This window comes from Cynara cardunculus (assembly GCF_001531365.2).
Source record: "Cynara cardunculus var. scolymus isolate 2C chromosome LG 12, CcrdV1, whole genome shotgun sequence".
In the NCBI taxonomy this organism is placed as follows: Eukaryota; Viridiplantae; Streptophyta; class Magnoliopsida; order Asterales; family Asteraceae; genus Cynara; species Cynara cardunculus.
This window is the reverse complement of record NC_037539.1, coordinates 8,621,191-8,649,112: the sequence shown is the minus strand read 5'-3', so window position 1 is coordinate 8,649,112 and position 27,922 is coordinate 8,621,191. Positions and strand designations below refer to the sequence as shown.

At 35.1% G+C, this 27,922-nt stretch overlaps 5 protein-coding genes across 8 annotated transcripts; 2 read left to right on the top strand and 3 right to left on the bottom strand.

The window, feature by feature from the left end:
• The first annotated feature begins 209 nt into the window (after nucleotides 1-209).
• On the top strand, nucleotides 210-6,789 carry LOC112522931 (vacuolar protein sorting-associated protein 20 homolog 2-like). The gene is made up of 6 exons (XM_025132282.1): nucleotides 210-726; nucleotides 4,867-5,019; nucleotides 5,149-5,301; nucleotides 5,557-5,640; nucleotides 6,035-6,179; nucleotides 6,492-6,789. Exons 1-6 carry the CDS (start codon nucleotides 625-627, stop codon nucleotides 6,515-6,517), a joined length of 663 nt encoding a protein of 220 aa, XP_024988050.1. The 5' UTR covers nucleotides 210-624; the 3' UTR covers nucleotides 6,518-6,789.
• Nucleotides 6,790-7,290: 501 nt separating this feature from the next.
• LOC112522868 (probable purine permease 11) lies at nucleotides 7,291-8,736 on the bottom strand. The gene is made up of 2 exons (XM_025132186.1): nucleotides 8,604-8,736; nucleotides 7,291-8,489 (listed from the first exon to the last, which is right to left on the bottom strand). Exons 1-2 carry the CDS (start codon nucleotides 8,734-8,736, stop codon nucleotides 7,291-7,293), a joined length of 1,332 nt encoding a protein of 443 aa, XP_024987954.1.
• A 1,567-nt stretch (nucleotides 8,737-10,303) lies between these two features.
• LOC112523571 (acyl carrier protein 1, mitochondrial) lies at nucleotides 10,304-13,112 on the top strand. The gene is made up of 2 exons (XM_025133231.1): nucleotides 10,304-10,577; nucleotides 12,700-13,112. The coding sequence occupies exons 1-2, from the start codon at nucleotides 10,371-10,373 to the stop codon at nucleotides 12,874-12,876; spliced, it is 384 nt and encodes a 127-aa protein (XP_024988999.1). The 5' UTR covers nucleotides 10,304-10,370; the 3' UTR covers nucleotides 12,877-13,112.
• Nucleotides 13,113-18,262: 5,150 nt separating this feature from the next.
• On the bottom strand, nucleotides 18,263-21,768 carry LOC112523368 (10 kDa chaperonin 1, chloroplastic-like). The gene is made up of 7 exons (XM_025132947.1): nucleotides 21,557-21,768; nucleotides 21,418-21,476; nucleotides 21,074-21,124; nucleotides 19,428-19,493; nucleotides 19,260-19,307; nucleotides 19,050-19,079; nucleotides 18,263-18,520 (listed from the first exon to the last, which is right to left on the bottom strand). The coding sequence occupies exons 1-7, from the start codon at nucleotides 21,651-21,653 to the stop codon at nucleotides 18,452-18,454; spliced, it is 420 nt and encodes a 139-aa protein (XP_024988715.1). The 5' UTR covers nucleotides 21,654-21,768; the 3' UTR covers nucleotides 18,263-18,451.
• A 1,694-nt stretch (nucleotides 21,769-23,462) lies between these two features.
• Nucleotides 23,463-27,397, bottom strand: LOC112522438 (nuclear intron maturase 2, mitochondrial). Of its 4 annotated transcripts, XM_025131546.1 has the most exons (6): nucleotides 25,210-27,397; nucleotides 25,021-25,101; nucleotides 24,445-24,488; nucleotides 24,283-24,366; nucleotides 23,676-23,758; nucleotides 23,472-23,503 (listed from the first exon to the last, which is right to left on the bottom strand). In XM_025131546.1, exons 1-2 carry the CDS (start codon nucleotides 27,197-27,199, stop codon nucleotides 25,022-25,024), a joined length of 2,070 nt encoding a protein of 689 aa, XP_024987314.1. In that variant the 5' UTR covers nucleotides 27,200-27,397; the 3' UTR covers nucleotides 23,472-23,503; nucleotides 23,676-23,758; nucleotides 24,283-24,366; nucleotides 24,445-24,488; nucleotide 25,021. The 4 variants fall into 4 exon arrangements, with proteins under 4 accessions (XP_024987311.1, XP_024987314.1, XP_024987312.1 ...); XM_025131544.1 differs by having other exon boundaries at nucleotides 24,445-24,536; nucleotides 25,021-27,397; XM_025131542.1 differs by having other exon boundaries at nucleotides 25,021-27,397.
• Between the last annotated feature and the right edge of the window lie 525 nt (nucleotides 27,398-27,922).

Sequence of the window (27,922 nt, the reverse complement as noted above, 5' to 3'; positions counted from 1 at the left end):
AATTTACTTATAATCTTAAATTTTAAATAATATACATTAATAAACAAATACTTCGTGATATCCTAATTATCTTTTAGATTTTTTATATTTAAAATAAAATATTTATCTAATATTTAATTATGTTATCTAAATTCACTTTAATTTGCTGTAAATCTAAGTTAAATTCTCTATTTTCCTTGGATAATTTGTTACCCGCTCCGGTCAAACGATAATTACAAACATGAGATTGCTCTTTGACAGAAAGAGTCTATCTACAGCTTTTTGATTCTTGATCCATAAACAACAGCGATCCAATTTGAATTCAATTCAACTCCTTGGGAAAACCCGTTTTTGATCCCTTATTCTTCATAATTCATCTTAAAAAACCCAAAATCTTGGCTTCTGATCCCCAAATTTCATCTGCTTCCAATCAAAATCAACCGCCAATCAGAAAACCCTAATCTCGAAATCTGACCACGTTGTATGTATCGGTACAGGTTACGTCACCGATACTGATACTCTGTTCCACAAGACAACCTATCGGGCATCCTAGGGATTCAAAACCCTAATTTACGCCCGGACCAACTGTATTTTCAAACTTCGTTTTGCTATTTAGGTTTTGAGATTTTGACAGAATTGATCCACATGGGCAATGTATTTGTAAAGAAGCCGAAGATCACAGAAGTTGATCGAGCAATTCTCTCTCTCAAAACCCAGAGACGTAAGCTTGCTCAATATCAACAACAGGTATTCCGTTCGTTGATTTTAGTTTTAGTCTAAATTATTGTTGCAAATAAGTGATGTGGTAGCTAACTTCAATCAAAGGTTCAAACGGTCACATTGATCAAGGAACCCCATATCCATGAGCTTTAATATTTGATTGCATGTTTAGATTTTTCTTGATGCCCTGTTTCTAACATAAGATTGGAGGTGTTTGAAGCGTAGTTAGTAGATAAATTACTAAATATCACCTCATAGGAGTGTAAAAATTGGGAAACCGGCGATGTATGCTTTGTAGTGCTTCTACAGGGAAAGAGATCTGAAAGTAGTCTTAATCCTGTTGTTATTTGAGGGTCATTGAAATTAGGAGTTTTTGAATCTGTGATTTTTGCCAAAACCGAATTGAGGGGACATTCTAGACTTTTCATCCATGCTATGATTTTCTAGAACTGCATTAAGGGTAACTTTTCAGTTTTATGTTCATTAGTAATTTGCTTTTGCTCTGATGATGGGTGGATGTGAACAAGTTGAGTTGAGATAAGATGCCGTATGCATATACTGGCACTTTTTTAAAAAATGAGTACCAAGGTAGGGTTGGTGCTAAATTCGCTTAATTAAAGGTTTTATAAAGTTTGGCAGGGTTTAGGACAGGCACTATTGAGCATCAGAGAGGGGATTTATTAAGCTTGATGGATATAAGTCATAAGCTATTATAAGCTGTCACTTTTGTTATGTAGAATTGAATTATAGATGGAGAAGAAAACTAATGGCAGGCAGGGTTCTTATGGGGCATATCGAGTGGGTAATATGGAAAAAGAAGCATGCATATGAAAAGAGCGTAAACAACATGAGAAAATTTTTGGTTGATCGTTTGAAAGTAAGATGAGTCAACAATGATACATTCTTTGGACAAATAGTAGTTTTGCAACTTGAGCAGATTACTATTGATTTATTACTTGCTTGTCTTTATATAGTTTCTTATTTGAAAGAAGGTTTTTAATCATTAATGTGAGACTAGACTTCTTAAATTTTTGAGCGACAATGTTTCTCCAATATTATACTGAAATTGCTTACAAGGAGTGTTAAGGCTACCCCTTAAAACCTAATTTGGGTTTTGATGGCAGCAAATGTGAAGTGTGAGGGAAACATCAAATGGCCAACCTAAAAGCGAGGCTTCATGTGGTGTATGTAATATTTCAGAATAAATAGATCTAAGAATCATAAAGGAATGTGTCATGGTGCAAGCTTTGACTACTATGGATTTTTCTCATGTTGATTCAAAATCTTGGAATCAAATTGCATAAACTCGATGGGATTTTATTGATCATTCAATTTTTTTGGTAGGATTAGGGATGGGGAATTAGTTGGTGTTTCTAGATCCCATTATAGTTTTGACATTTGACTCCACAAGTAAGAGGAATCATGTGAACCAAAAACAAGACCATCCATTTAATTATGACAATTGACAAATATTCCTCTGTTCCAACAATGCAAGAGTTCCTTTTCTTCAATTTTACCTATATGCCCATTAAGTATCGTTACAAGATATTGGCAAGAGTGTTTTTGTTTCACAAGTTTTTTCAATTTTGGTCTGTTAAGGGGTATTTTAGGTATTTAATCATCAATCAAAGCCTCTTATTAAAGTATGTGCAAAGTCAAATGTTGCAGTTCTTGAGGTGACGAAGGAGTAGGTAATAATAGCTTGAATTTTTGACAACAATCAATAGGACATCCCTGAATGGAAATTATGCAATTATAGTAGGGATCAAGAAGTATTAGTTATAATCAGTGTTCAAAAAGGCTCACCATGGCGCAAGACACATCTCCATTGTTATGAAAAGGCCAATAACGTTTTTGTAAGGCGTGACTCACGCCATGGCGTCTTTAGGTGCGTCATGGCGGGCCGTGGCGTGCGTTTTTTTACAAGACGTTTTATTTTTTTTTAGCTTTTGTGTTTTTACACTTTTATTTACACTTTTGTAGATTTATCTAATCACATCACTCACAATTTCACAAATTCATAAACGTCATGGGCTCATGATTAGAACAAAATTTTAAAATACCTTTCTAAGTTATATTTCAAATATTTAATCAAAGACTATTTTTATAATAATAATCTATATGAATTTTCTTTTCTAATATGAATATATATTTCTTCATATCATTATCTTATTATATAGAAAACATATATGTATATATATATATAATTCTATATACGACATAGAAATTTGCCGCCTTATGTCACGCCCTAAAAAATGCTACGTCCTCACCGTAGCGTGTAAGGCTTGAGGCTTGACCTCGCCGCCATGCCACGCCTCAATCCATTTTGAACCTTGGTTATAATGTAGGGATATGATAGGTGTGTAATCCAATCTCCAAATTGTAGATATATCATACGCGAAACATGTGATTGAGTTGTTTAAGTAATTAAATCTTCATGTCCTAGATTTGTCATGCACTAAACATGAGCTTGAGTTGTTTGGGTAATCAAAGTTCTAAGTTGAAGATTGATCAACATAGAAACTAAGCATGAGATATTTGGGAGGAAAACCATTTAGTGCTCTTCCGTATGGGAATTTCAGAGGATTCATGAGACATTAAGTCTTAGGTCCCGTTTCGTTTGCAGGATGGGATTGGATTTGTAGGGATTTGGAATTGAATTCCATTCCAATCCCATGTTTGGTTTGAAGGATTTCCTGGATTTGAAATCCCGGGATTTCATTCAAATCCCACAAACATAAGATTTTGAAATCCCACATGCGTGGTTGGTATTTCACGGGTTTTTGTAGGATTTATATGTAGTAATGATTTAGAATGTGTTAAGAACATTTGTTAAATTATTATATAGAATGGAATTCAATTCCATTCCAAATCCTACAAACCAAACACACCCCAGATTCCAAATCTTTCCACGAAATCCAAATCCCTTAAAACCATTCTATCAAACCAAATGCCCCTTTAGCATTCATCGATTCTTCACACTTGTTTTATAAGACTAGGGTTCTCCCGTAATTAGGTTGGGCCAAATGGATTCACTCAATACACGCTAGCAACAATCATGTGGGTTTCAGTCCATCCTATAGTTTTATATTGTACCAATTATTCAAAGTGCTTTTGTGAACGGATCAACTGAGGGTCGTTTACCAAATGCTTACTGGGTGCCATTTACCTTACTGGGTGAGCATGTCAAGGATTGAGAATCTTACCTGGGAAGAGGCATGGCAAGGACTAAGAATTTTACCCGGTAAGTGAGGGTGAAGACTCTTACTTAGTGTTTACTTGGTAAGAGACACTTACCAACAATCCATTTTGATGGCCAAGAATGTTATCCGATAAGGTAAGGGTGGTGACTCTTGCCAGTAAGCACATACACAATAAGCGTTTGGTGAATGACCCCTAAGTTCTACTTGACTTGAAGAAATGTTACTATACCAAGCTGCTCTCATTGTCTCATATAATTACATCTTAGATTTTGATGTCTTTAACTTACCATAACATGCAATATTGTTAGCCCTCGACAAGTGTCTTGACTATCATTGCAAAAGGAAAAAGGAGGCATAGGATTAGGCCACTATCTACTGTATCATGGAAGAATGCTAACGCATACGAGCCTTTCCGTTGCTCAAATTAATTGCAATGCTGCTTGGGAAATTGCTAAATGGATTATTTGGTTAAATTGTACCACTACTTAAGATATATGACAGATCTCCATTTTGAGAGTACACCCATACAATGGTTCTTCCTTGAATCTTATCTAGCCTCGTTTCTCTTTTTTCATCTATTATGTGGAAGGTCATGATGCCTTTCTGAAATGTGTCTTTGTGGTTTTCGCAGTTGAGAAGTGTATATGAAATTTAGTTTAGTAACAACATAGTGAGTCTATGTTGATTATATTCATGGACTTGATAAAACCTAATGCACTTTCTCATTCGATGGATTTAGTAAATAATTCTTGGCTTAGTTCAGTTCTTCATTGCATCCTTAGATGTCAGGTTTGATGTTCACTTTGGAGTTGTATAGTAGTTTCTTTCTCTTGAGGATGTTATTGCTGTCTTATGTTTAATAAGATAACTTGTGGTTTATATGGTGTATTTTGTAAAACATATGCAATCTTATCTTAGAATAGAGGGCCGTGTTAAGTTGGTATTTGGCATGCTATTCTTTTAGCTCGAGAAAGTTATTGATGCTGAAAAGCAAGCTGCGAAGGATTTGCTTCGTGAAAAGAAGAAAGAAAGGGCCTTGTTAGCGCTGAAGAAGAAGAAAGTACAAGAAGATTTATTGAAACAAGTTGATGCATGGCTTGTCAACGTTGAGCAGCAAGTAAGCACTCGTTTAGATTCATGAACTTGCCTTACGGTTTTATTTTCGCGAAACTTCCAATTTTTTATGATTTCCAAGTTGAAACCAACTTGCAATGCGTTGAAACCCAAATAACACAATCCAATTTAGTTGGCAGATATTGAATTAGCAAGCAAGCAGAAGGCTGTGTTTGAGAGTTTGAAAGCAGGGAATAACGCAATGAGGGCGATCCAAGGTGAAATTAACTTGGATGATGTTCAAAAACTGATGGATGATACAGCCGAAGCCAAAGCATACCAGGATGTGAGTTATTATTCCATGTTACTGTTAGACTTTATAAAAACCCGACAAACAAACAAGTATAATTCAAAATTTACACACAAAATATTGGGCATGCAATCTTGATTAAGGTTGAGAGTTTATGTTTTCTCGAAAGTGATTAACTTGTTGGTATTGGTTTAACAACTTTAACTACCAGAAGACAATTTTTTTGGTTAAATTTGGCCAACTTGATCAACATATTCATCCCTATTTTTTGACACTTGAGTTTGTGGTCAGGAAATCACTGCAATCTTGGGAGAGAAATTATCAGCCGAGGATGAAGAGGATATTCTTGCGGAATTTGAAAACCTGGAATCTCAGGTATGTTTCGATTCACTACATCTCCAAGTTATATGTACTTGTTATAATTGCAAAAGTCACAGTTTGATGCAAGTTTCTGACAATGCCCTCAAATAATGACACTTTGTTACCCGACCTTCCTCGTATTTTTACCCAAGTATATTAGGATTACTTTGTTAACCGAGCATATCAGGATCACTCTGGATCCGACTTCCTTCTTTTCTTTAAATGAATTTAGCAGTCTTGGATTTAGGCTTTAGAATTCTTGTTTTTATGATGGTAGTGAAGAAAAAGTATTTTTTTTTCCTTTCTTTTTAGCTTTCATAGTATAATTTGGTGTATTTGGCTTACAAATTGCATAAGCATCATCATACCTTATACCGTTCCGTCTGTTGCTTAAATATTGCTGTTACAGATGACAATAGAAGATCTGCCAGAAGCTCCTGTTTCCAAAAAAGATGAAGAGGAGTTGGATCTCCCTGATGTACCAACAAAACCACCAGTTGTCTCTACTGATGATGAGATTGTTGCTCATAAATCTCAATCTGCACATACAAAAGGTCTCTCTCTCTCTCTCTCTCTCTCTCTCTCTCTCTCTCTCTCTCTCTCTTCGTGATTGGCTAAACGTTTACCTTTTAATTAAGAAAGTTGGTTTTCAATGGATGACATATATTTTTATTCGTATCTTGTCAAACTACACACAAATGAAGTCTCATCCATCAATGTCTAAATAGTAAATTTGAAGTTGTTTGATGACGGTTTTTCAAAATAGTAGAAAACTTGGGGTTTTCCTCTGTTTTTTGGTTTTATATTTTGTATCTAAGAAGTGAATTTGACAATTATCATCTTTTCTTGGACAAACAAAAATACAGTTATGGAGGAACCTCTACCTGCGTAGACGTTGATTGCCAGCGGCCGAAACCCGAATACGTGGTCATATATCATGACATCTGATGCAGTTTGCCTACATTCTTTTTTTATTGCCATCACAAACTCCCGAAACCGACCGCAGGAACTATGGCTTTCTGTAGTTGGATTAGCATCTCATTTCACTTGTGTTCATTTCAGTGGATGCAAAGATTATTGCAGTTGTGTTACCATGGATTGTATTTGAAGTTAATTGTACAGTTTTTTGTGTTTATATATGAACCCAAAAGTTGATATTTACTATACATACTCATATTTTCATTTCTTCCTTTGAATATGTTTGATACCAAACATGCTCTTACCTTTTTCAGTACATATCCTTTAAAAAAACCCAGATGTTCAAATGCAGTGACTTCGGACTATCTGCAAAGAAGGTGGTCGTCTTGAGATTAGTCGGCTCGCACAGCGTGTTGGATATCCAGGTTAATGAAAAAAAAAACCTAGATGTTTAAATTTTCTATTTTAGTTTGTCAGAAAATAAGTCTATTTTAAAGATAACGGCTTATTTTTCGATTCTACCTTATGAGAGAGAATTTTTTTACAATCTCCGTTATTAAGGGTAAAATTGTCATTTTATGTTTTCTATTGGTTATTTGTCAACAATCTAAAATATCGTTCACTAAATGCAAATACACGTATGAATCTTTACAACTTATTTGGTTCATAAAATGCATCATAAACCTTATACACAACGTGTTTCTATGATCATAAACTTGAATTTATCTCAAAAAATTTGCTAAGACTCTAAACCGGAAATGAAGAAGAGTTTTTACCATGATGCGGTTTGTTCTTCACCTGAGGACCGTCGAGAATATACTGATAAACGTAAGTCCAAAATCCCCAGAGCCCCATAAGAATTGCGATCGTCTTTGTACTGCTCACTGTACGATCATAAGCGATGGCAATGGCCAAAGGCATGAGAGACAACGAGAATGTACTAATGGCGTTCGCAAACAACGACGATACCACAAAGATCAAGCCCACGACGCCAACCGAACACACCTGCCAAGCCACAGCCGCCCATATCAATGTCATAACGTACGCCAAACTCCCATCATGGAAACTGAAAATTTCGACTCTCATAATCCGCCACTCGCCGCTAACAAACAGACCCACGATCGAAAGGCACGATGCGATGATCGACGTACAGATCTGCAGCTCAAAAACCACGGAAAAAGTTTCTTTCTTGATGACTTTTTGGAACGAAAGTTGTGTGAGCGAAAGCAAAAGAGCGTAAAAAACCGAAGCAGCAAGTGTAGACACAACACCGAGACTGTACTTTGTTCGATTGATGCCAGGACGTTTAGTGGAATTGTCGCTCACGGCAGCCAGAGAAGCCGATAACGAAAGAACAACGATGGAATTGAAGATCAAGATAGTAAATCTCTGGGAATTCATGAAAAATGAGAAAACCGCACTGAAAGCTAATTGAGTCGCACAAATGAGGGAGTAAGTAGAGTGCGATAAGTACGCTAATCCTACGGAATACAACAAATTATCACTCGCAATGAGTGCACCAAGACCAAAAGAGACCAACCACACAATCTTTGGAGACTCGCTTGACGGTTCTTTGATCGAAGGAAAGAGAATGAAGGGTATGAAAAGGATGGGGAATCCGGCGTTTTGAGCAAGCGTGGCCATCCATTTACTATGTCCACCTTGATCGTAATAGAATCTTAAAAGAAGAACAGCGGAACCTTGGCCGATGAGGAGGGAACCTATGTTCAAGAACACCAAACACCACCATTGCCACCGTTTGAGCTTGTTGATCGGTGGCAGGCTCGATGGAACTCCATCATTGCCCACCTTTGGACCTTCATTATCCCTTTCAAGAAACAACCGTGAACGCCACCGTTGCCAATGTTTGAGCTCCGTGATTGGTGGGAGGATCGATCGAACTCCATCTTTGGCTGGTGGGACCGCCTCCTTTGGATCTTCATCATCTGTTTCAAGAAACAAACAACCATAAACTTAGAAGACACATCAATCCAATCCAATCCAAACCGAACCAAACGAGTCCTGTGAAGGTAGGACTTGGAGGTCTGATGTGCGTAGACCTGAACTACTATCTGAAAAAGTAGAGCGATTGTTTTCACAAAGACCAACAACGAACATGCAAAAGAGTGCAACAGTGAACCATGGTGCAACATTCCTTACGTATTTCACATCATGATAATCTATGGGACACATCATGATATCAAATTTTTACAAAAGCATGATCTTCTCATCCAAAACAACAATGAACAAGTTTAGAATCTGCAACAATTTCGAACTTGGAAAACAGCCCATTTGAATCATCAATTGCTTTAGCTTTTCAAAAATTTGAAATCAATAACTAGAAATCGGCATGATCTTCAAACAAATTTGACTTAAGACCCACTTCCGGTTACATCAAATTGAAATCCCCACGTAAAATCAATGCCCTAAAACACTTTGAAGGAGAAAATCAATTGTTATTAGAACATGAAGAAGGGGATCTTTTTACAGCCCACTCGAATCAGGGTAAAAAGAAAGGAAATCCCCAAATTGCAGTAACTAATGATCCAGAAAGATGAAGAAAAACAACAACCTACATTGATTCTGAAAACAATTATACATAATTTCTGGAATTAAATCGAAACAAATACCAGAAGAATCATGGTTCGATATAGTATGAAGATTCATGAATCATGGATCATATCAATGCATAAATCGGTATACGGATAGAATAAAGAGAAAGACCTGGCATGTTTGAAGGATCCGTGAAGTTTCAGAGAGAGCGAGAAGAGAGAAGAAGCAAAGGAACTTGGAAACAAAAACTGTAATACTTTTGGGTGGTGATTTCATTTGGAAACCAAGTTCATGCAACCATGGGTGTGACCCCTCTTAAATATATGTATAGAAATAAGCCATGATGCATGCATTAAAATGCAATATAACCAAAAAATCAATAGTTTAAAAAAATATTCATTTTTGGTAATTGTAGTTGTCCGGACCCGTTATACTTTAACGTTTGAGTATAACAATAACAGAAAATCTTACCTAATAAGAGGTATAATAAGGACTAAGATTTTTACCAAGTAAGTAATATATTTTTATGACCGAAAATATTACATGATAAGTTAAACGAGGATGATGTTTTTTTCTCGATAAACACTTAATCGACAAACGTTTTGTTAAGGGGGTGTTTGGGATTGCTTATTTAAAACTTATGTTTTTCTTGTAAAAGTGTTTATTAACATATATGGTATCAAACTGGAGTTTTGTAAAAAGTGTTTGGATTAGTTTATAGCGGTATCAAAAAGCAATAAACTGATAAGTTGTTTTTTAGTGTTTGGCAAATTTTGCTTATATATGTAAAATGACCAAAAATGACAATTTTCCATATCATTGATTTGTTTTATTTTTTAACATGTAAAAATTTATTTTTCATCATTTATAATATTTTTTTGACAAAAATTTATATCAATAAGATTAATAATTAACAAACATTAATAAAACATGGTTAAAATGATAAACTGGTAATAAACAGTTTTTCATGAGTCAGGAAGGATTAACTTATCAAAAACTGCTTATTATCGGTTTGACACCGGTATAAATAGTTTTATTTCTCCTCATCCAAACACTAGCATTTAGCTTATCACCGGTACCATACTAAAATAAGTCAATGAGCCTAAACCCTAAACCTTAAACTCAATACAAAAATATCGTGGATAAGTAGTTGGGTTGGGTTTTGGAATGCAGACTTAGCCCAATGGGCCAAAGTTATGCTGTACGGCTTTTTAAGTTTTAAGTTCTGTTTTTTTCCGGGACAGAAAGAGAGAGAAGATCAAGAAAGCGGAGAAATGGCGTCGGCTTTGAGAGCAGCAATACTAGGGCACGTACGAGTTCCCGTGGTGGCTAACGGATCTAAGCTGCTGACTCCTTTATGGATCCACCGGACCACCTCCGTTCGATCAATGTCATCTCACGACGATCATCTCGAAAAGAGTCAAGTCATTGATAGAATCCTCGATATCGTCAAGAGCTTCCCTAAAGTCGATCCTTCTAAGGTAGTTTCTTTCTGATTATTCTGAATTTGGTTTATTCAACTTTTAGACTCAATTAGACTTAATCGTATAGCTGTATCTGTTTAATTTTCTTTGACCTAGTTTATTTTTAGTTTTATAAGATCGTGGAAATGATTTGTGTTTCGTTCTTTGCATTAGAGATACCTTGTGATTACGCAGTCAAATGTGTTATTGTTATAGATTCGAAATCGATGTATTTGTATATAAATTTAGATGAAAACGTTAAATTGTAATTTTGATACAGAAATAAGAGTCGAATACTGAACTGAATCTGGTATATTCAATTACAAATCTGTTGTCAGGTTAATCATTGAGCTGAATGTAGTAAATTGTCATTCTCATCTCTTTTAGTTTATCCTCAAATTTAGTCTTTGTAGAATTGATTTGTGAAAGAGTCATTTTAAGGATCTAAAATTGATATATGTTTATTCAGATTGGAGGGAAGTGACTAATTGTGGGGGTTTTGCTACAACATTTTTGAAGCATTGTAAGGTTGATCTTTTAAATGTCAAATTGTGACTGCAAAACGTATTGTTAGACTGCAAAAGTTGAAACTGTTTCAGCAATTCTGTGATGATGCAGTGTGATATGGAGAATAAGATTTTCTTGATTGTTTCAGCAAGTCTGGAATGATGCAACTTGCGATTTGGAAATAAAATGTTGATTGTTTCAGCAATTAGGAGTGATGTAGCATGTGATATGAAAAATAAGTTGCAGATCAATCCAAAAATCTGATACAAGTGTTCATGCTATTTGTAATGTGCTGCTATTTACACTTTGATGCCTTGAATTCTTTTCTATGATTGCCTTTATACTGAAAGCTTGTCAAATATTCTATTCAATTCATCTACCGTCTGTCGAGGATGGTGTGGTTTTAACTGTCAAGTTATTATATTAGAAGCTAGTAGAAGGGTAAACGATATGTTATAAAGAATAAACAGTTTTTTTTGGCCAAGACTCGATCCGGCCCGATTTACTTGCACCTTTATGTGTTGTTGAACTTGTCATGACATGTAAAAATAAAAGTAGCAGTCTAGTCTGAGCAAACATAATGAATCAACAAATATCTTGGTTACATCACATAGTTAGAACTTGACCTTATTTCTCTTTGGATTAAAAAAGGATTTTTTCTTCATCCATATATATATATATATTTATTTAAAAGTAAATTAAGGGATTGCCATAAATGGGGAGATGATCATGCAGCTATGCATGGGGACAACACATACGGTATTGTTTTTGGACGTTTCTTCCAATGGCTGTAATGTTACGCCAAACCTACCAAAACCTTACATCCTCCACCGTAACGTCATACCTCGACAATCTGAAATTTACACTCTTTATTTTTTGGACAATATAAAAAACCGCATTAAGAAAATTGGTCATGAATATGATTACATTGGTGATGTAACTTTAGAAATTGATGATGAACTTGGTGATGGAAAACTAAATCTTAAAGAATAGACTCTGAATCTTAAAAAGTAAACCCTAAAACCTTGAATAAACTGATTAATCTCTATTTATTTTGTGGGAAACTGTTCATATTCGGTTCGTTTGGAACCCCTGCTCATGCAGACCAGTAGTTGCCTAAGTTATGTTGCTATCGATGTGACCTATGCACGGATGTGTGATTGTGTAGATATGCCGTGCATCCCATTTTTCATGTCCTATTATTGAGGCCCATTTCTTAGGAGTTCCTTTTTGCTGTTGTGAAGTAAGGTTTCATTCTTTCCGTTGTATTTCTACTAGATCATATTCTGCTTTTGTCCAGCATTGCCCTGTTTCCATTCCATCTGACAGATCAACATTCCCTCCAAATATCCTGCCATCTGACAGATCAATATTCTCATAAAAAATCTTGAACGAGGTTGTTGTCTACTATTTCTTGGGCTTACTGGTTTCGAAGGTGATACATACACCCCTCCTGGCTCCTGCCCTTAAAAAAGAAGAAAATAAGAGTGTTTTTGAACGTAAAAAGATATCTGCATTAGGAGAAATCGTCATGAAGAATTGAACAAACTACGTATTATGAGTTTCTTGATGTTACCTTCAAATTGTTATAATCTGCAAGAGTTGTGGTGACTAAAACTTTGTATGTCTGCAGGTGACTCCTGAAGTTCATTTCCAAAAGGATCTGGGGTTGGACAGCTTAGACAATGTGGAACTTATAATGGCAATCGAAGAGGAGTTCAAGTTAGAGATTCCAGACAAAGAAGCTGATAAGATCGACTCCTGTGCCCTTGCAATCGAGTATGTATATAACCATCCAATGGCTAGTTAAATCTGTTTTTGGCCTATTTTTCTGTTGTGGTGTTTGGTTTTGCTGTATAAGTTGAAGTCGGACAGGAAAATAATTAGAAGCATTCATGACTTCATCGTCCTTGCATGTTTGTTAATTGAAATATGCATCATCAACATGACTGCAATTTTATGCCTTTGTGAGACATTGCAGTTGTGACTTTATTTATATTGGTTTTCATTAAGTCTTGTATGGATAAAGATGTTTGCATGGATGAATCTGTTTGTATAGATTGAGAAGGTTTTTGTTTGGGAGAGTTTTTTTTTTTCATAGATGAAAGAAGTGTGTTTTCTAATTGGGAGAGATAAGTGTCGAAAGAAAAAAATAGGCTTTCTGCATAAAGTTTTTTTCTAAAAGTTTACTGAATAAGCCACTATCAAACAATCATGTATAGTTGACTGAATAAGTTGTAAATAACCTTTAGTGTCATTCTTTCAATTGAATTATGTGTTTACTAGGGAAACGTTTCTTATGATGCAACTTTGATGAATGTGTTTGTTTTAGTTAAAAAGGAGCACTTCCAAATTGAACAAGAACAAATACATGTCTTGTTGATTGATACTAATATTGTATTGTGTAAATACATTCATGAAAGGAAGCCCGATCAGGCCTGGCTTGATCCTAATGTTTTGTGTAAATACATCTTTTTTTCTGTTTTTTTAAACCATTAGATCGACTAACAACAGTATTTGGAGAAGCAATTAGAATTTATAATTTGTGACATATATATACATATACATATATGTGTGTGTGTTTGAGATTGCTTATTTAAAACAACTTATGTTTTTTTTGTAAAAGTGCTTATTAACTTATGTGGTATTAAACCGGAATTTTGTAAAAAGTGTTTGAATTAGCTTATAATGGTATCAAAAAGTAATAAACTGATAAGTTGTTTTTAGTGTTTGGCAAATTTTGCTTATATATGTAAAATGGTCAAAAATGACAGTTTTCCATATTATTGACTTGTTTGATTTTTTAACATGTAAAAATTTATTTTTCATCATTTATAATAATTTCTTTGACAAAAATTTATATCAATAAGATTAATAATTAACAAACATTAATAAAACAAGGTTAAAATGGTAAATTGGTAATAAACAGTTTTTCACAAGTTATGAATGATTAACTTATTAAAAATTGTTTATTACCGGTTTGACACTGGTATAAGTAGTTTTAATTTTCATCATCCAAACACTAGCATTTAATTTATCACCGGTGTGTCGGACCGAAATAAGTCAAAGAACACCTAAAATAAGCAATCCCAAACACCCAAATAACTTTTATAAAAAATAATAGCGTCCCAAGTTTAATTTTGAATCCAATTGTATTGTAGTAACTTTGTTCCAGATTTCAAAAGGCAACAAAGACAACGACTCCAATTTTTTTGGTATATATGAATGTTGATTTTTAAGTAGCTCAATCTCTATTGTCTTCTACCTCTTATTTTACTTCATTAGAGCAATTATAACGTTTTAGCAATTTATGTCTTTCCCTATTCAACTAGATTTTTCGATTCGTTGATTCTCGACTACGGTTGCAAATCTTAATCCCTTTTCCTTAGGTCTTTGATTTGAAGATTCAACTCTTCTATCAATTAATTCCGTTCATATTTGCTTTCTCGATGTCTAATTTTCTGATTGGAATACCAAGCATGACCTTATATTGATAATCTTCCACTTTCTTGTTCTTTGTTTCTCTTTTTCTTTTGTTCAACGAGTAGCCTCACCCGCAATTTCATTGACTTATTTATCGTGATACTGATCCCCAATGTTCAACGCACTATAGCTCTTTGAAAACTGCCACAAAAATTGAGAGTTGAGGGAGAATTCAGCCTTAGAATTGAGCTAGGGGTTTTCTTGAGAACTTGAAGTAAACAACGGTTGATGTTTTGTTATTGAAGAAAGTTGATTCTAACCACATGTTACAATAATGATTCTAAGGGGCCGTTTACCTACACACTTACCCAGTAGGCGCTTAGGGTGTGTTTGGTACGCTGGACAGGGTGGGACATGACAGGACAGAACAAATTTGTCCTACGTTTGGTGTGGCTTAATGTGGAACTAAGTAGAACTAGGTAGTACAAGAATGGGACACGCTTGTTCTCCTTTACCCCCTAGAACTAAGTGGAACACAACTTTTTTTACCTGGCTACCCTTTCCCCACCCGGCTCATCGCATGAAGACCTAACCCCTCTTCTCCTCCATCGCTTCCTTCAACTCCATCGGCGGCAACTCTTCGCCCCCTTCCCACCAGATTCTCTTCCGATGGCCACCGCTGCTGCTTCTTCTATCACTGGGCGTTGATTCATGTCGTTGATCAGGCAAACAGGCTCAATGTCCCTGTTGCGGTTGCATTTAATTTGTTCGATGGCTTCTTAGATGCAAAAGCTCGTTAATTAGGGTTTATGCTAAGAGGATTACAACAACTACATCACGAATTCGAAGAAACTCTTCAAATACCTTTCTTCTTGTTTCAGGCAAGTAAGGAATTATATTTTGATGGTGGTTTCGTACTCTAATATCAACATGACGACTCCCACAGGCAGCTTGGAGAGAGGCAGTACAAAATTACACCATTATAATTGGCTCGTTAATACGTAGATTCTAATACTTTTTTTTACATTTTACACTCCTATAATTAGTTGTTTAATTAATTTATATCCTTTGTTTTTTTATTTTCTATTTTGTACATTTATTATATTAACACACATAATCGTATATTAACTAAAATATACTAAAAAATATATATTTTTTATAAATTACATCATTATAATTAGCTCGTTAATACATTTAAAATGAGCTCAATATTGAATATATTTTTGGATTTAATTTTATATTATTAAATATTATTAATTACGAATTATTTTTAATACTTACATTTTACACTCTTATAGTTATAGATTAAATAAAAAACTGTAAGGGTAAAAAGTGTAAGTTTTAGAAATAATGGTGTGTATTTAAGATATTTAATAATATAATTAAAACAAAAAATATTAAATATTAGATTCGTTTTGAACGTACTGACGAGATGATTATAATAATGTAATTGATAAAAAAACATATTTTATTTATTTACTTTAGTTGATGTGTATTAATATAATAAGGGAATTTTATAAAAATAACTGGTTTACACAACCCTTTGCCACAAAATAACCATATTTTATAGGTTTTACCGGAATGACCACACGGATCGCCCCCGGGGGAGATCCGTACACTATGGGGGCGATCCCCCCTTAAGTCTTAAAAAAAATTACCCTCAAAAGTCGAGATTACTGTTCATTCTCATTGACCATGTTTGACCTCGCCCCCGGGGCGATCCGTACTGTACGAGGGGCGATCCGGGTTAAAAAAAATTGATTTTTTTTTCTAATATCAATTTCACTATAAATACCAACCTCCAACCCCCGGGGGCGAGGTCAAACACGGTCAACGAGAATGAACAGTAATCTCGACTTTTAAGGATAATTTTTTTTAAAGACTTAAGGGGGGGGGGGGTCCCCCATAATGTACGGATCACCCCCGGGGGTGATCCATTTGGTCATTCCGGTAAAACCTCTAAAATATGGTTATTTTGTGGCAAATGGTTATGTAAACCGGTTATTTTTATAAATTTTCCATATAATAAAGGTGTAAAATGAAAAATAAAAAAATATAAATTAAATAATTAATTAATTATAAGAGTGCAAAGTGTAATTTTTTAATGAAATACAAACTTTGCGTTTTTCTGCCTAAAGTACCCCTTATTTTTGGGGAGTAAACGTTTTTTAAAACTATTTTTCTTATTTTGCTTGAAACTAAACTTTACGCAGAAAATATGCGTAAATTCCTTTCTTGCGTAAACTTCTCTTTTTTGCGTAAAGTTTAAATTTTAAATTATTTTTCTTTTTTTTTTGCCTCAAAATAAATTTTATGTAGAAAATCTTTTTTTTTTTTTTAGAAAATTGCACCAAAATAGAACCAATTTTAACCTAATTCTTATTTTGAAGAACCAACTTTTAAAATCGTCATTTTGTGGAACCAACTTACACCTGATTCCTATATTGAGGAACCAACTTTCAAAATCGTCATTTTGGGGAACCAACTTGCAAAATAATTATAGAAAATAACTAAAATTTGTTTTTTTTACAAAAATTAATGCAATAAAATCTATTTTTTATTTCAAATCTCGTTTTTTTTTAATTCAGATATCAAATTGAACATTTAAAAAAAATCCAAATTACCACAATAAAAATTGTTTTTTACTAATACAAAAAAAATCAATTTAATAAAAAAAATTAATTGATGCAAATAAAAATAAATATTAAATATCACATTCAAGATTTTTATATCTAACCAATTGAATCAATTAATTTTTTTCTACTAAATTGACTTTTTTTGCGTTAATAAAAAAAAATTATTGTCATAATTTGGATTTTTTTTTAAATGTTCAATTTGATATCTGAACTAGAAAAACGATATTTGAAATGAAAAATAGATTTTATTGCATTATTTTTTGTTAAAAAACTTTGGCTATTTAAGAAAAAAGATTTCTAAAATGGCTAAAAAGTAAAATATTTCAATAAATAAACCATACGAGTAAATTTTTTTTTTGATTAACCTAAACATCCAACCTGCTATACAAGCCGACTATATGAGTAAATTTTTAAGATTAAATATTTCGTTTGAATTCGTTTAAAGTTCTGATCTGCATTTGATTTTTGTTTAAATTCGATTTGGGGTTTTGATTTGTAATGGTTATGTATCACAAAGTTATTTTGATTTAGGGATTTTTGTCGTGATTATATGATGTTTGTTTAAAGTTCGCTATATTGTTTCATGTACGAACTATGATTGTTCTAAATTTATACCAAAGTTCATAGATGAAACCAGAAAGTTTACAAGTGAAACAATGATTTTTTAATTAAAGTTCACAATATTGTTTCATGTTAAACTTTGGTCGTTCCAATTTTTATACCCAAGTTGATAAATTAAACCAAAAAGTAAATGATACATTCTGTTAAAGAGAGTCCTTCGCGTAAATTGCTTATGCAATGCTTGAAAAGGTGGTTCGAGCTTTAGCTTAATATTACTCTTGAGCGAACCCCAAGCAACCTGCTATTCGACTCGAACTCGTTAACACCTCTAGACAAGCATTGAGCACATAAATGATGCCATCTTGAATAGCATAAAGACGTAGCTTCACAAAATGCGAGTGTACCATTCAATGATCCTTACGGCATAGTATAGTGTAGAAGTACGTAAATATACATACGTACAAAACAAACCCTATATCTTCGATGAAAATGGGAATGGCAATATCTTATGGAGTTCAGTTGAATGAGAAATTGGTTATAACTAGTAGCAGCGATCATTGAGACTACGACAAAGTGTCAAAATAAACATGACGGATAGAATAAAAACTTCCGAATAATGAACTTGATGAAGCTAAATTTGTGATGCTTATTATTGTATTTCACTTCCCAACAAAATGTATCAAATCATAAGCAACAAGCGCGCACTACAATCAATTACGGTTTCCTGGGAGAAGATGAAAATCTCACCGTATAATGGTGTGTTGGCTACTCAACGACAGCCAGCAAGTCGGCTGCTTTGCAGAAGCAGTGTCTTCCCTCTGCTCCAAGATCCACCTGATACACGTCGTATGTTGGTCATTATATGCAAAATGATGGATTGCTTTATGTCTATGTTTTTGCAGGACCAACCACACCATGACAGAATGAAATGCACACCTGCAAACCCGTGCACATTTCCTCAACTCCAAATATGTACCATTCTATCTTAAAAATTATTGGATTTTGGGACAGCATTAGTCAATTACATTTTACTTGACATGGTTTGTCAAAATTTGAGAAGCTCAATGTGTCTACCGTATCTTCATAACAACATATACTCGCTCCAAGAACACTCAATGTGCTTCATTTTGATAAGTTCACTTAAAATAAGTTATAATGATGTTTTGGACATATAACCAACTACTGTTAGCTATTTTCATTCATCTATAGGTACAGCCAAAGCTGCAATTCTTTTGGGATCGATGGAGTATAAGGACTTGAAAATCACTTGTTAACCTCACAAAACTTAGATTGTAATCACTTTTTTTTTGGTTGTTTGTGTGTGCAGTGATAGAACAGTGGCTTAATATAAAAAAACGTTTACCTCATAGGCGTTGATATCAGAGAAAAGAACCTGCAAAAGAAGCAAAATACATGATGAGACTATGAATGGTGGCAACACCACCAAAAAAGTGTCAAGTAAATTAATGCTTCCGGTGGTATCCTAGATCATAGGAACTACTATATACCAAGCAAGAATTTTGAATATATGCTCACTTGAGGAACTCGACAAATCAAACCATACAAAAGATACCTTTTTCCCGGCCTCCAATTCCCCTGCCTCAGAACCAACAGCAAGAATCTGGAACAGAAAGAATTAATAATATAAAAATACAAATGACATCATGACACATAAGACTGGATTGATCCCTAATAAGCATCCTTCCTTGAAATAAAACATCGAAGAAAAACTATCACTTACTTCTCCCATAAGATAACGTTCAAACTTGACAGCTGATTTTGGCAACAAAACTCCACCAGCAGATTTCTGATCATAAAGGTAAAGCCAGTCAAACGATCATGAAAAAGGAATAGCAGGCTATAAGTGTGTGCTATAAGAGAAACTTGCTCAACGCCTGATTCCCTTTATTGGCATTCGGCTTCATTGCTCAAAGAAAGACAACATCAGCCACAAGCTGAATGAGTTCAGGTGTTGTTCACCAAGCAGCTATATAAACCAATATGATACTTAAAATTTTAACTTAATCAGATTTCTACACATCCATGTAGCTAGGAAACTCATAATCAACCTCAGGTAGCTAAATGTTGCTCCCTCCAACCAAAAAGAAGACGCAACGTTAAACTGAGCACATGATCTAACAGAAGTCTTTAACTAATGATTAAATACTTGGAAGTATGTCTTGACAAGACAAAGTTCAGAAAACTTGGAGAACACGATAAATCTTACCACTGTCTTCTGATAGTTGCTATTGGGTAAATAGTTAAATTTGCAAAGGAATCTTCCCCAAATATATACATGTATTTTTCCTAAGACAAGACCATAATAGAAAGTGTACATAACATATCACTAACTTCCACTTAATATTGATTTAAACGAAAATCATCAAAAAGCATATAAAACATCAAATTAAGAGTGCTCAATACAGTGGAGCACACACATAAAAAATGTCATTTCTCATTTATGCTTCGGCAAAAGACGCCAGAGGCATCATAATGATCAAATAATCTTAAGCCACTAATAGTTTGAGTAATTACAAATTTGAAATCATTGCACTTGCCACTTCACCTAGACAATAAATGCACAAAGTCACCAAAGTAAACAAAAATCAGCAAAAGACATCATTAGAGAAGTCCACAGTTCCCGTGAGTAGAAGGTGATCGAATAAGGAAGTGCCAAGTACACGATTCATAAGTCATAACACTTATCACTCTGGTGGTTTACATAACCAATATGCCCAAACAAGTAAGTTTAATGTTTTGGAAGCTTACCATATACCTACAACATACAGAGCCGATGTTGGAAACACACGACCTGAAGGTCTAAAGTATTATAATCTGGTCCATGCCTGCGAGTAGTTCTAAGTGCAATGTGCAGTCGTTTCAATATAATTTCAAGTGAAATAACAACTAATAACCAGTTCTAGCACAAATAGTTACGAGAATAATGGCCAAATTACTAAGTGGGCTCATCAACGCAGACATCAAAAGGGTAGACAGAACACAGAAACAGTAGACAGAACTCGATTGGACCGCTCCAAAATCCAAATCTGATGTGGTTCAGTTCAGGTGACCAGAAAACCTTATAATAAAACTTAAAAAAAAATAAAATACATCAAAATATAACATATCTTATCTATACCATATTATAGATCATTTGATAAAAACTATTAAAAGGGTAGACAGAACACAGAAACAGTAGACAGAACTCGATTGGTCCAAGCATCAAGAAGTAACATGACCACAGACTATGAAAAAAAAACTTCACCTTTTTTTGTGACAAGAAAAAACCCATAAATTCAAAGACGATCTTGCAAAAAATAAGATGTTTTCCAGAGAAATAGACCATGAGGCATATAAATAATATACAGCCAATACAAAACGAATTACCTGAGGTAGTTCCTCCAGACGAATTAACACTCTATCAGCTTGTGGCTTAACCTACGAGCACAAAGAAATTAAAACCCAATGAGTAAACAATACATCACCTTTGTGAACAACATTATACACTTTAATGATCACATTGCATACATCCACTTCCAACTAGAATGACGAGTTAAGTTACAAGCTTAAAATTGATAAGTTCAAAAACAAAAAGAATTGATAAGTCCACTAAAGAAGTAGAACCAAAATACAAAAGAGTCACAGAACCATAAGAACCTGTCGGAGTAGATCGAATTGAAGAACTGTTACGCTGTAAGGATTAATACATAATAACAATCAGAAAGAATTACCTTGGTGGGCTCGTACTTAGCTGCAATTGCGTTAACCTTGAACGAATTTCTTCGTAGACCTGTTAAAAACACATCATGAATTCAACAACAACAACAACAAAATTAACATAAATGAAGCTGGAAAGAGGAAAATGGAGACCTAAAGTTGTGGGTTTAGTAGAGATGGAAGGAGAAGGAAGGTCTGTAGCGAAAGATAGAAAGGGTTTAGTTGGTGTAAAGAAAGTGGAGGACGCCATGGATAAGATGAAGGCTTGGTTGTTTAGAGATAGAAAGAGGGAGTATTGAGGGTTTTGGGTGGGTGCGTGACTTCACTTGTATGCTTTTGATCACTAGGGTTCTAGAGTCTTCCGTTATCATTTGGACCGCTCCAAAATCCAAATCTGATGCGGTTCAGTTCAGGTGACCAGAAAACCTTATAATAAAACTAAAAAAAAAAAAATACATCAAAATATAACATATCTTATCTATACCATATTATAGATGATTTGATAAAAATTATTAAAAATCATTTTTTAATATATAAAGTATTGTTTATTAATACATGTTACTTAAAATTCAAAATTACAAGTAATTAAGGATTACTGAAAAGGACCCATCCTTGCTAAGCCACTGTATCCATTTGCCGTTATCGGACAAGATAGGAGAGAAATTACCTATAAGAGTGCCCAACTCTTGTAAGTCCTCCAATCTCCCACGAGGTTCCTGAGTCCAATTCCACATCCCGAACCAGGAACCCCCGTTCCAAGAAACATGATCTAGGACTACCCCATTGGGATTTTTACCAATCTTAATTAAGTTCGGGAATTTATCACAAAGCCTAAAGTTGCTCAACCATTTATCCGACCAAAATAGAGTGTCACTTCCGCTGCCCACTCTTTTCTTGAACGAGTTTGAAAAAGGAATGGCGAGCTTCGTCAAATCTTTACCGACTTTCAAAATTCCCTCCAAGCTCCCTTAGACATGCCCAAACTAGGAAACTTCCCTATCGACTACTAGATCACCCTTAATAAACTGTAATTGTCATATATGTTAACCACAAGGGTGGTGTCTGATTGGTTTGAACTTGGCTCCAAAGGTCAAAAATACCAGGAGGTCTCAGTTTCAAATCCAAGGAGGAATAAAAATCCCCTTGTGGCCACGGAGGTTCAAATGCGGCGACTTCGGACTATTTGCAAAGCAGGTGGTCGCCCTGAGATTAGTCGGCTCGCATAGCGGGTTGGATATCCAGGTTAATCAAAAAAAAAATTATGATATATGTTTGTGTTAAATGGTGGTGTTGTGAATTGAAAGAGCTAGTAAACTCTGCTACATAATCGGAGTATACTGCAGCATTAGATGCTGCAAAGAAAGCTATATGGATGAAGAACATCATTACTGACTTGGGAGTGGTTCCTAAATATATGTGACCGTGTTGAGATTTAATGCGACAATGAGGGTGACATAGCATAGGCGAAAGAAACAAGGTCACACCAACTCTCCAAGCATCTCCTTCTCCTTAGACGGTATCACCTAATCTGAGAGACCATTGATCCAAGAATTGTGCGAAATTCCGTCAAAAGACTATCCATCATATTCTTTTACCAAGCCTACGAGTCAAAGCATACATGATAGGCATGGTAATGGGGCGGGGATGGGATGGGGCAGTTTTCTAATCCCTGGCCCCGGTTTCTATTGACGGCCCCCGGCCGCAGTCCATATCCCTAGCGGTTACGGGGATTAACATCCCGTCCCGGATTCATTTTCTGGTCAAACCCCCGGTGATAGAAGGAACCAAAACACATTAATCAACTATAATTAATCAAAACACATTTTAATACAAACTTCTAATCAAAACAATAAACATCACTTGTATCTATATTCATTCAGGAGGCTTATTTGCATGAAAAAAATTGGTCTGTTCCGCACTTTCCTTCCTTCAATGTCCACCAATTAGAAGGATCCACAAGGGCGATTTCTACGGGTGTCATCTCGGCCTGTTTGACTTTCAAAAGTCAAACCTCTAGCCCACAACCAGATGCTGCTACTTCTTCATCATCATCATCATCATCATCATCATCATCATCATCATCATCATCTTCTTCTTCTTCTATGATGAAAACATTGAAATTAGATTATAGGGCCAAACCTGAGCAAATTGGCTAACCATGATGGCAAAATTGGAATAAACAAACTGTTTGGGACGAAAACCAACAGAATTGACAAACCATAGGAACCAAAACTACAATTTACTCTAGAAACAAATATGCACAACAACGTACCATGGATGAGACAATTACTCGTTCATGAAGCAACGGCTTTTGACAATTTCCAGAGTCAACAACGGTAGAGACAGCCAAGACGCCTGTCCACCAACAATTCATTCACAATATGCAAATAATCACAAAAGCTGTAAATACCATCAACACAACGATACCACCATTTAAGATATCGAAAAAAAAAAAACACCAAATATACAATAAATATAAACCAAGAGAAGGCCGTTGTATTATTAAATGTTAGCATAAAACAAAACAAAACAATATGTCTCACCCGAAAGCAGGGTCTAGGGGTGGAATCTAGCAAACTTATCCTCTACCAAACAATGTCTCACTAATATGATCATATTTATAAACTAATATGATCGGGGTAGCAAACTAGTATCATATTGCTATTGTTGTTGTAAATTGTAATAAACTTATAATATACATTTTTGAAGTTTATTTGTTCTAATTGCCGTATATACCAAAAGTGAGGAGGGTGTGTGAGTTTATTTGTTCTAATTGCCGTATATAAATATTATATACTTAAAAAAAACTAGTAAATGTTACAATAATTTATTTCTTAAGCAACACACTTGTTTACAATAAACATCTTCTAGATACATACCTTGCCAAGGAGACACAATTCTTTCTCGACCTCGATAACAAAAGCAATAGTCACCGGAACAAGTGCCATCCCAGATTCACATCCCTACATTAAATACGAAGTTACAAAGCCAACTCCAACATACATACAAACACATGGGCACACATTTTAGAAGAAGTTTACCTCGGTTTTTAAGTGCCTCAAAGTGCCAACTCCAATCCAAGATCCTATAGAAACAAAATTTGCAGGCAGGAAACAAAGGCTTACAAATATAACTACAAGATACATTAACGGACACAAACCATAGTTACAAAAAAATGTGTGATTTGCAATTTGATTAAAAGTTGGCAAGAAACGACTCAGTTTCATAGTTTACATATTCTACTTGATCAAGTCTAAAGCTGAACAGGACAAGCCAGAGTGAGGTAGGCAGGTGAAAGGATTGTGGAAGATTTTAAGGTTTTAATTTGACATGGGTAGTTTAGTAATCTACGTATCTTGTTCCATTGTCCTCATTTTGTTCCCAAAAAAAAACTGCATTTGTTACCCATTCAGTCCTGTCCCAGTTTGCACCCTTAAGAAATTTTACTTCTTATGACATTATATTACAATTTATAAGTAAAAGAAGTGATAACCGAAAGCACAACCCTGTATTAATAAAAATTTGAAAAACAGTGAGATGGAAATTATACATGCTACTCTATAGCCTTCCAATCTATTAATTCCTGTGCACGGAAAGATTCAAATTCTATAAATTACCTCATAAGTGTGTAGCGCTTAACTGTTCTTCATGTTCTTCCTCGTCTTCTGTCCTTTGCTCGTCAGTTTGAACATTCGATCCTAACAACAATGTTTTGCCTTCTTCTGAGTTATTCAAACCATTAATCGATGCACTTCTCTTGTAATTCCAAACAAGCATAGAGATATAATCTTGAGGTGATATAAGACCTTCTTCAAGAAGATTTGTACGATTTTGTTCTAATGTTTTGGGATCATCCAATCTTATATATTCAAGCAATGCCTTCTCATGATCAGGCCTCCATCCCACTGGAAACGGGCTGTAATCCGTTTCAGGCACTAGCGACATTCGTGTATACATAAGCCCTTCGATTGACTCGGCAAGACCCATTCTTAACAAGTTATTGTACTCGGGTGATTGCCCTTTTTTCTCTTTTAATGGCCGCCTGAGTGTTCTATCACCAATCCTGTATACTTTTGCCCGTGAACGAAGCTTGTATTTTGCAGCATAGAGTTTTGCAAGCGAACCTCGTATGATATAAGAACAAAAATTGACTATCTTTTTCCTATTATCAGCAAATCTGTACCACTCAACCATTGTAGTCAAAAGCTTGTTCATTTGTGCATTTGTATGAGCCTGGGTAGCATGGAACATTCTAAAACATGGCTGTGGATCAGGATCTCGATCACCCTTCAAAAATCCCAATTTTCTAAACTGTTTAATGCATTGTTTTAGGCTTGCGGTGACTGATAACAAAGTGCCCACACCCTTTTCGCTGATGATCTTGCCACCAGTTGCAGTATACCGAAGAGTGGGGTACACAACTCTTCGACACAAGACGTGATCAAGAAACATTATCCCCTTTGTTATATGTTCAATTGGAAGACACTCGTTATCAAGCTTGAGATTGTATTTCTGATCACAAAACTCGATTAATTGTTTTCTAAGAATTGCTGCATCAGCTCTAGGACCCCTAACTCCGATCAAGAAATGACCACCAAAACGAATATAATCAATTTTTCTAGTCTTGTCGGGCCCACTAGTGGGAACAAATTCCGGCCAAGATGTATTCCCCTGGTCAACTTCTCCTTCAGGACTATTCCATATTACATCACTCTTTGAAGGTCGGTAAAACTCTTTGATTTTCCCCTCCATCCAACGGTCCAACTCATCAAGACAAATATTAGCCAACAGAGGACTTAAAATCCCACAATGTCCCCAAGTAGGAACCTTTTCAGCTTCCTCAGGTGCAAACCCGAAAAATGATTCTAACCAATAAGGGTCCGGTTTAGGCTCGTCTTCCGCTAGAACCCTCTTTTTCTGATATTTCCTCTTCGTTCTCTTCTTTTCTACAGGCGGGCTAGTGATCACTGGAGTAGTCATTGCCGATTTTATCAAATCAATCACCATTTTATCTCTCACATCCCTCATTAAAGCACCTATTACCATCCCAACTTTCAATCCATCTAAAATGGTACTCAAATCCCCCTTTACATACCACAAATAACCTGCAAAACTCCTTCTAATAACCCTCAATGCAGTATGCGCAGTCCTCCCTGGTCTAAAAGCATAAGACTTGTCTGAAAACCGAGCTTCATAAACAGGCTCCAAAATCATAAACAAAACCTCTTGAACAATCCTATCCTGAAATGGGCTCGGTTGCGTAGTGGTCAAGATAGCCCTAATTTTTCGCTTCGATAGAGACTCATATTCTGTCTTATCTTTCGGAGACTTGATGAAAAACTCTAATCTAGCACCCCATCTAAACCTATTATCAAGAACAGCATTTCTAAGTGCCAGTAAATCTTCAAGTGCTGGTCTTTGTACTGAACTTCTGGGCATATAAGCACCCATTTCATCAGCACAAACTTTCTGATAAGCTAAAACCCACAACTCGAATCTCCGCAAGTAGTTAGTCAAATTAGTGACAGTTTGATTAGGGTTTCTAAAACTCTCGATCCACAATTCCGAACAGACTGATACACCATCTTCTTTCATTAGGGTTGATGGATCATTTGGGTCTGTATTAACATTAACTCTCCTAAAATTGCTATTGTTATTGAAGCGTGTTGAGGTGTAAATGAACGCTCTAAACAACGAAAACCCATTTGTTCTAGGGTTTGTAACAATTGATTTTCGTGACGGTTTCGAAGTGTTTATTAGTATTGAATGACAGAAAAAGGTAAGACGGCGATTCATCTAACCTGAAAAGAGAGACTGCTCCGGCAACGAAGGTGGCGGAGATAGCTCAAATTACAGTCTCGGCTCTGTCGACAATGAATGAACAACGAAAACACGATCAATTCAATTTGTTGGGGGTGTTGTGGAATCGATATTACTCAGCCCAACAGCAAATTCGACCTAGGTCATCAAGCATGGACTAGATTCTGAGTAGCTTATAAATCATCTTCATAAGCCCATCCTGAATTAGGGTTTGGGTTGGGTTCAATTTCAATTAATTGGAAAAATTTACAGGTTTTCAATTATTTAGAACAAATTACAATAAAATATAATTAATTTTGCTTTCATTTTATTTTATTTTATTATAATTATTATAATTAATGGGTTGGATTCTGATGCGAATGGAATTTATTGTGAGAATGGTAAGCAACGATCGCTCCACCCTTAGGTCAATTCTAATTGAAGATTGAAAGTGATGATGACGCTTCTCATTTTGACTCTTATTTCTCACACGATCATTAGTCTATAACTAATAAGCAAATTTTATAAACAACTAGTGTTTGACACTACGTGTTGTACGATGATCAAAACTCAATTTGAGAAAAAAAATGTAAAAGTCTCGACCCGAGTAGGGATCATATCTATATTTACGTCACGTCCAACATTTAAACTACATTTGTTATTATAAGTACTGCAGTTATCACAACTCTTGTTAAGAAAAAAAGGTATCATTTGCATTCA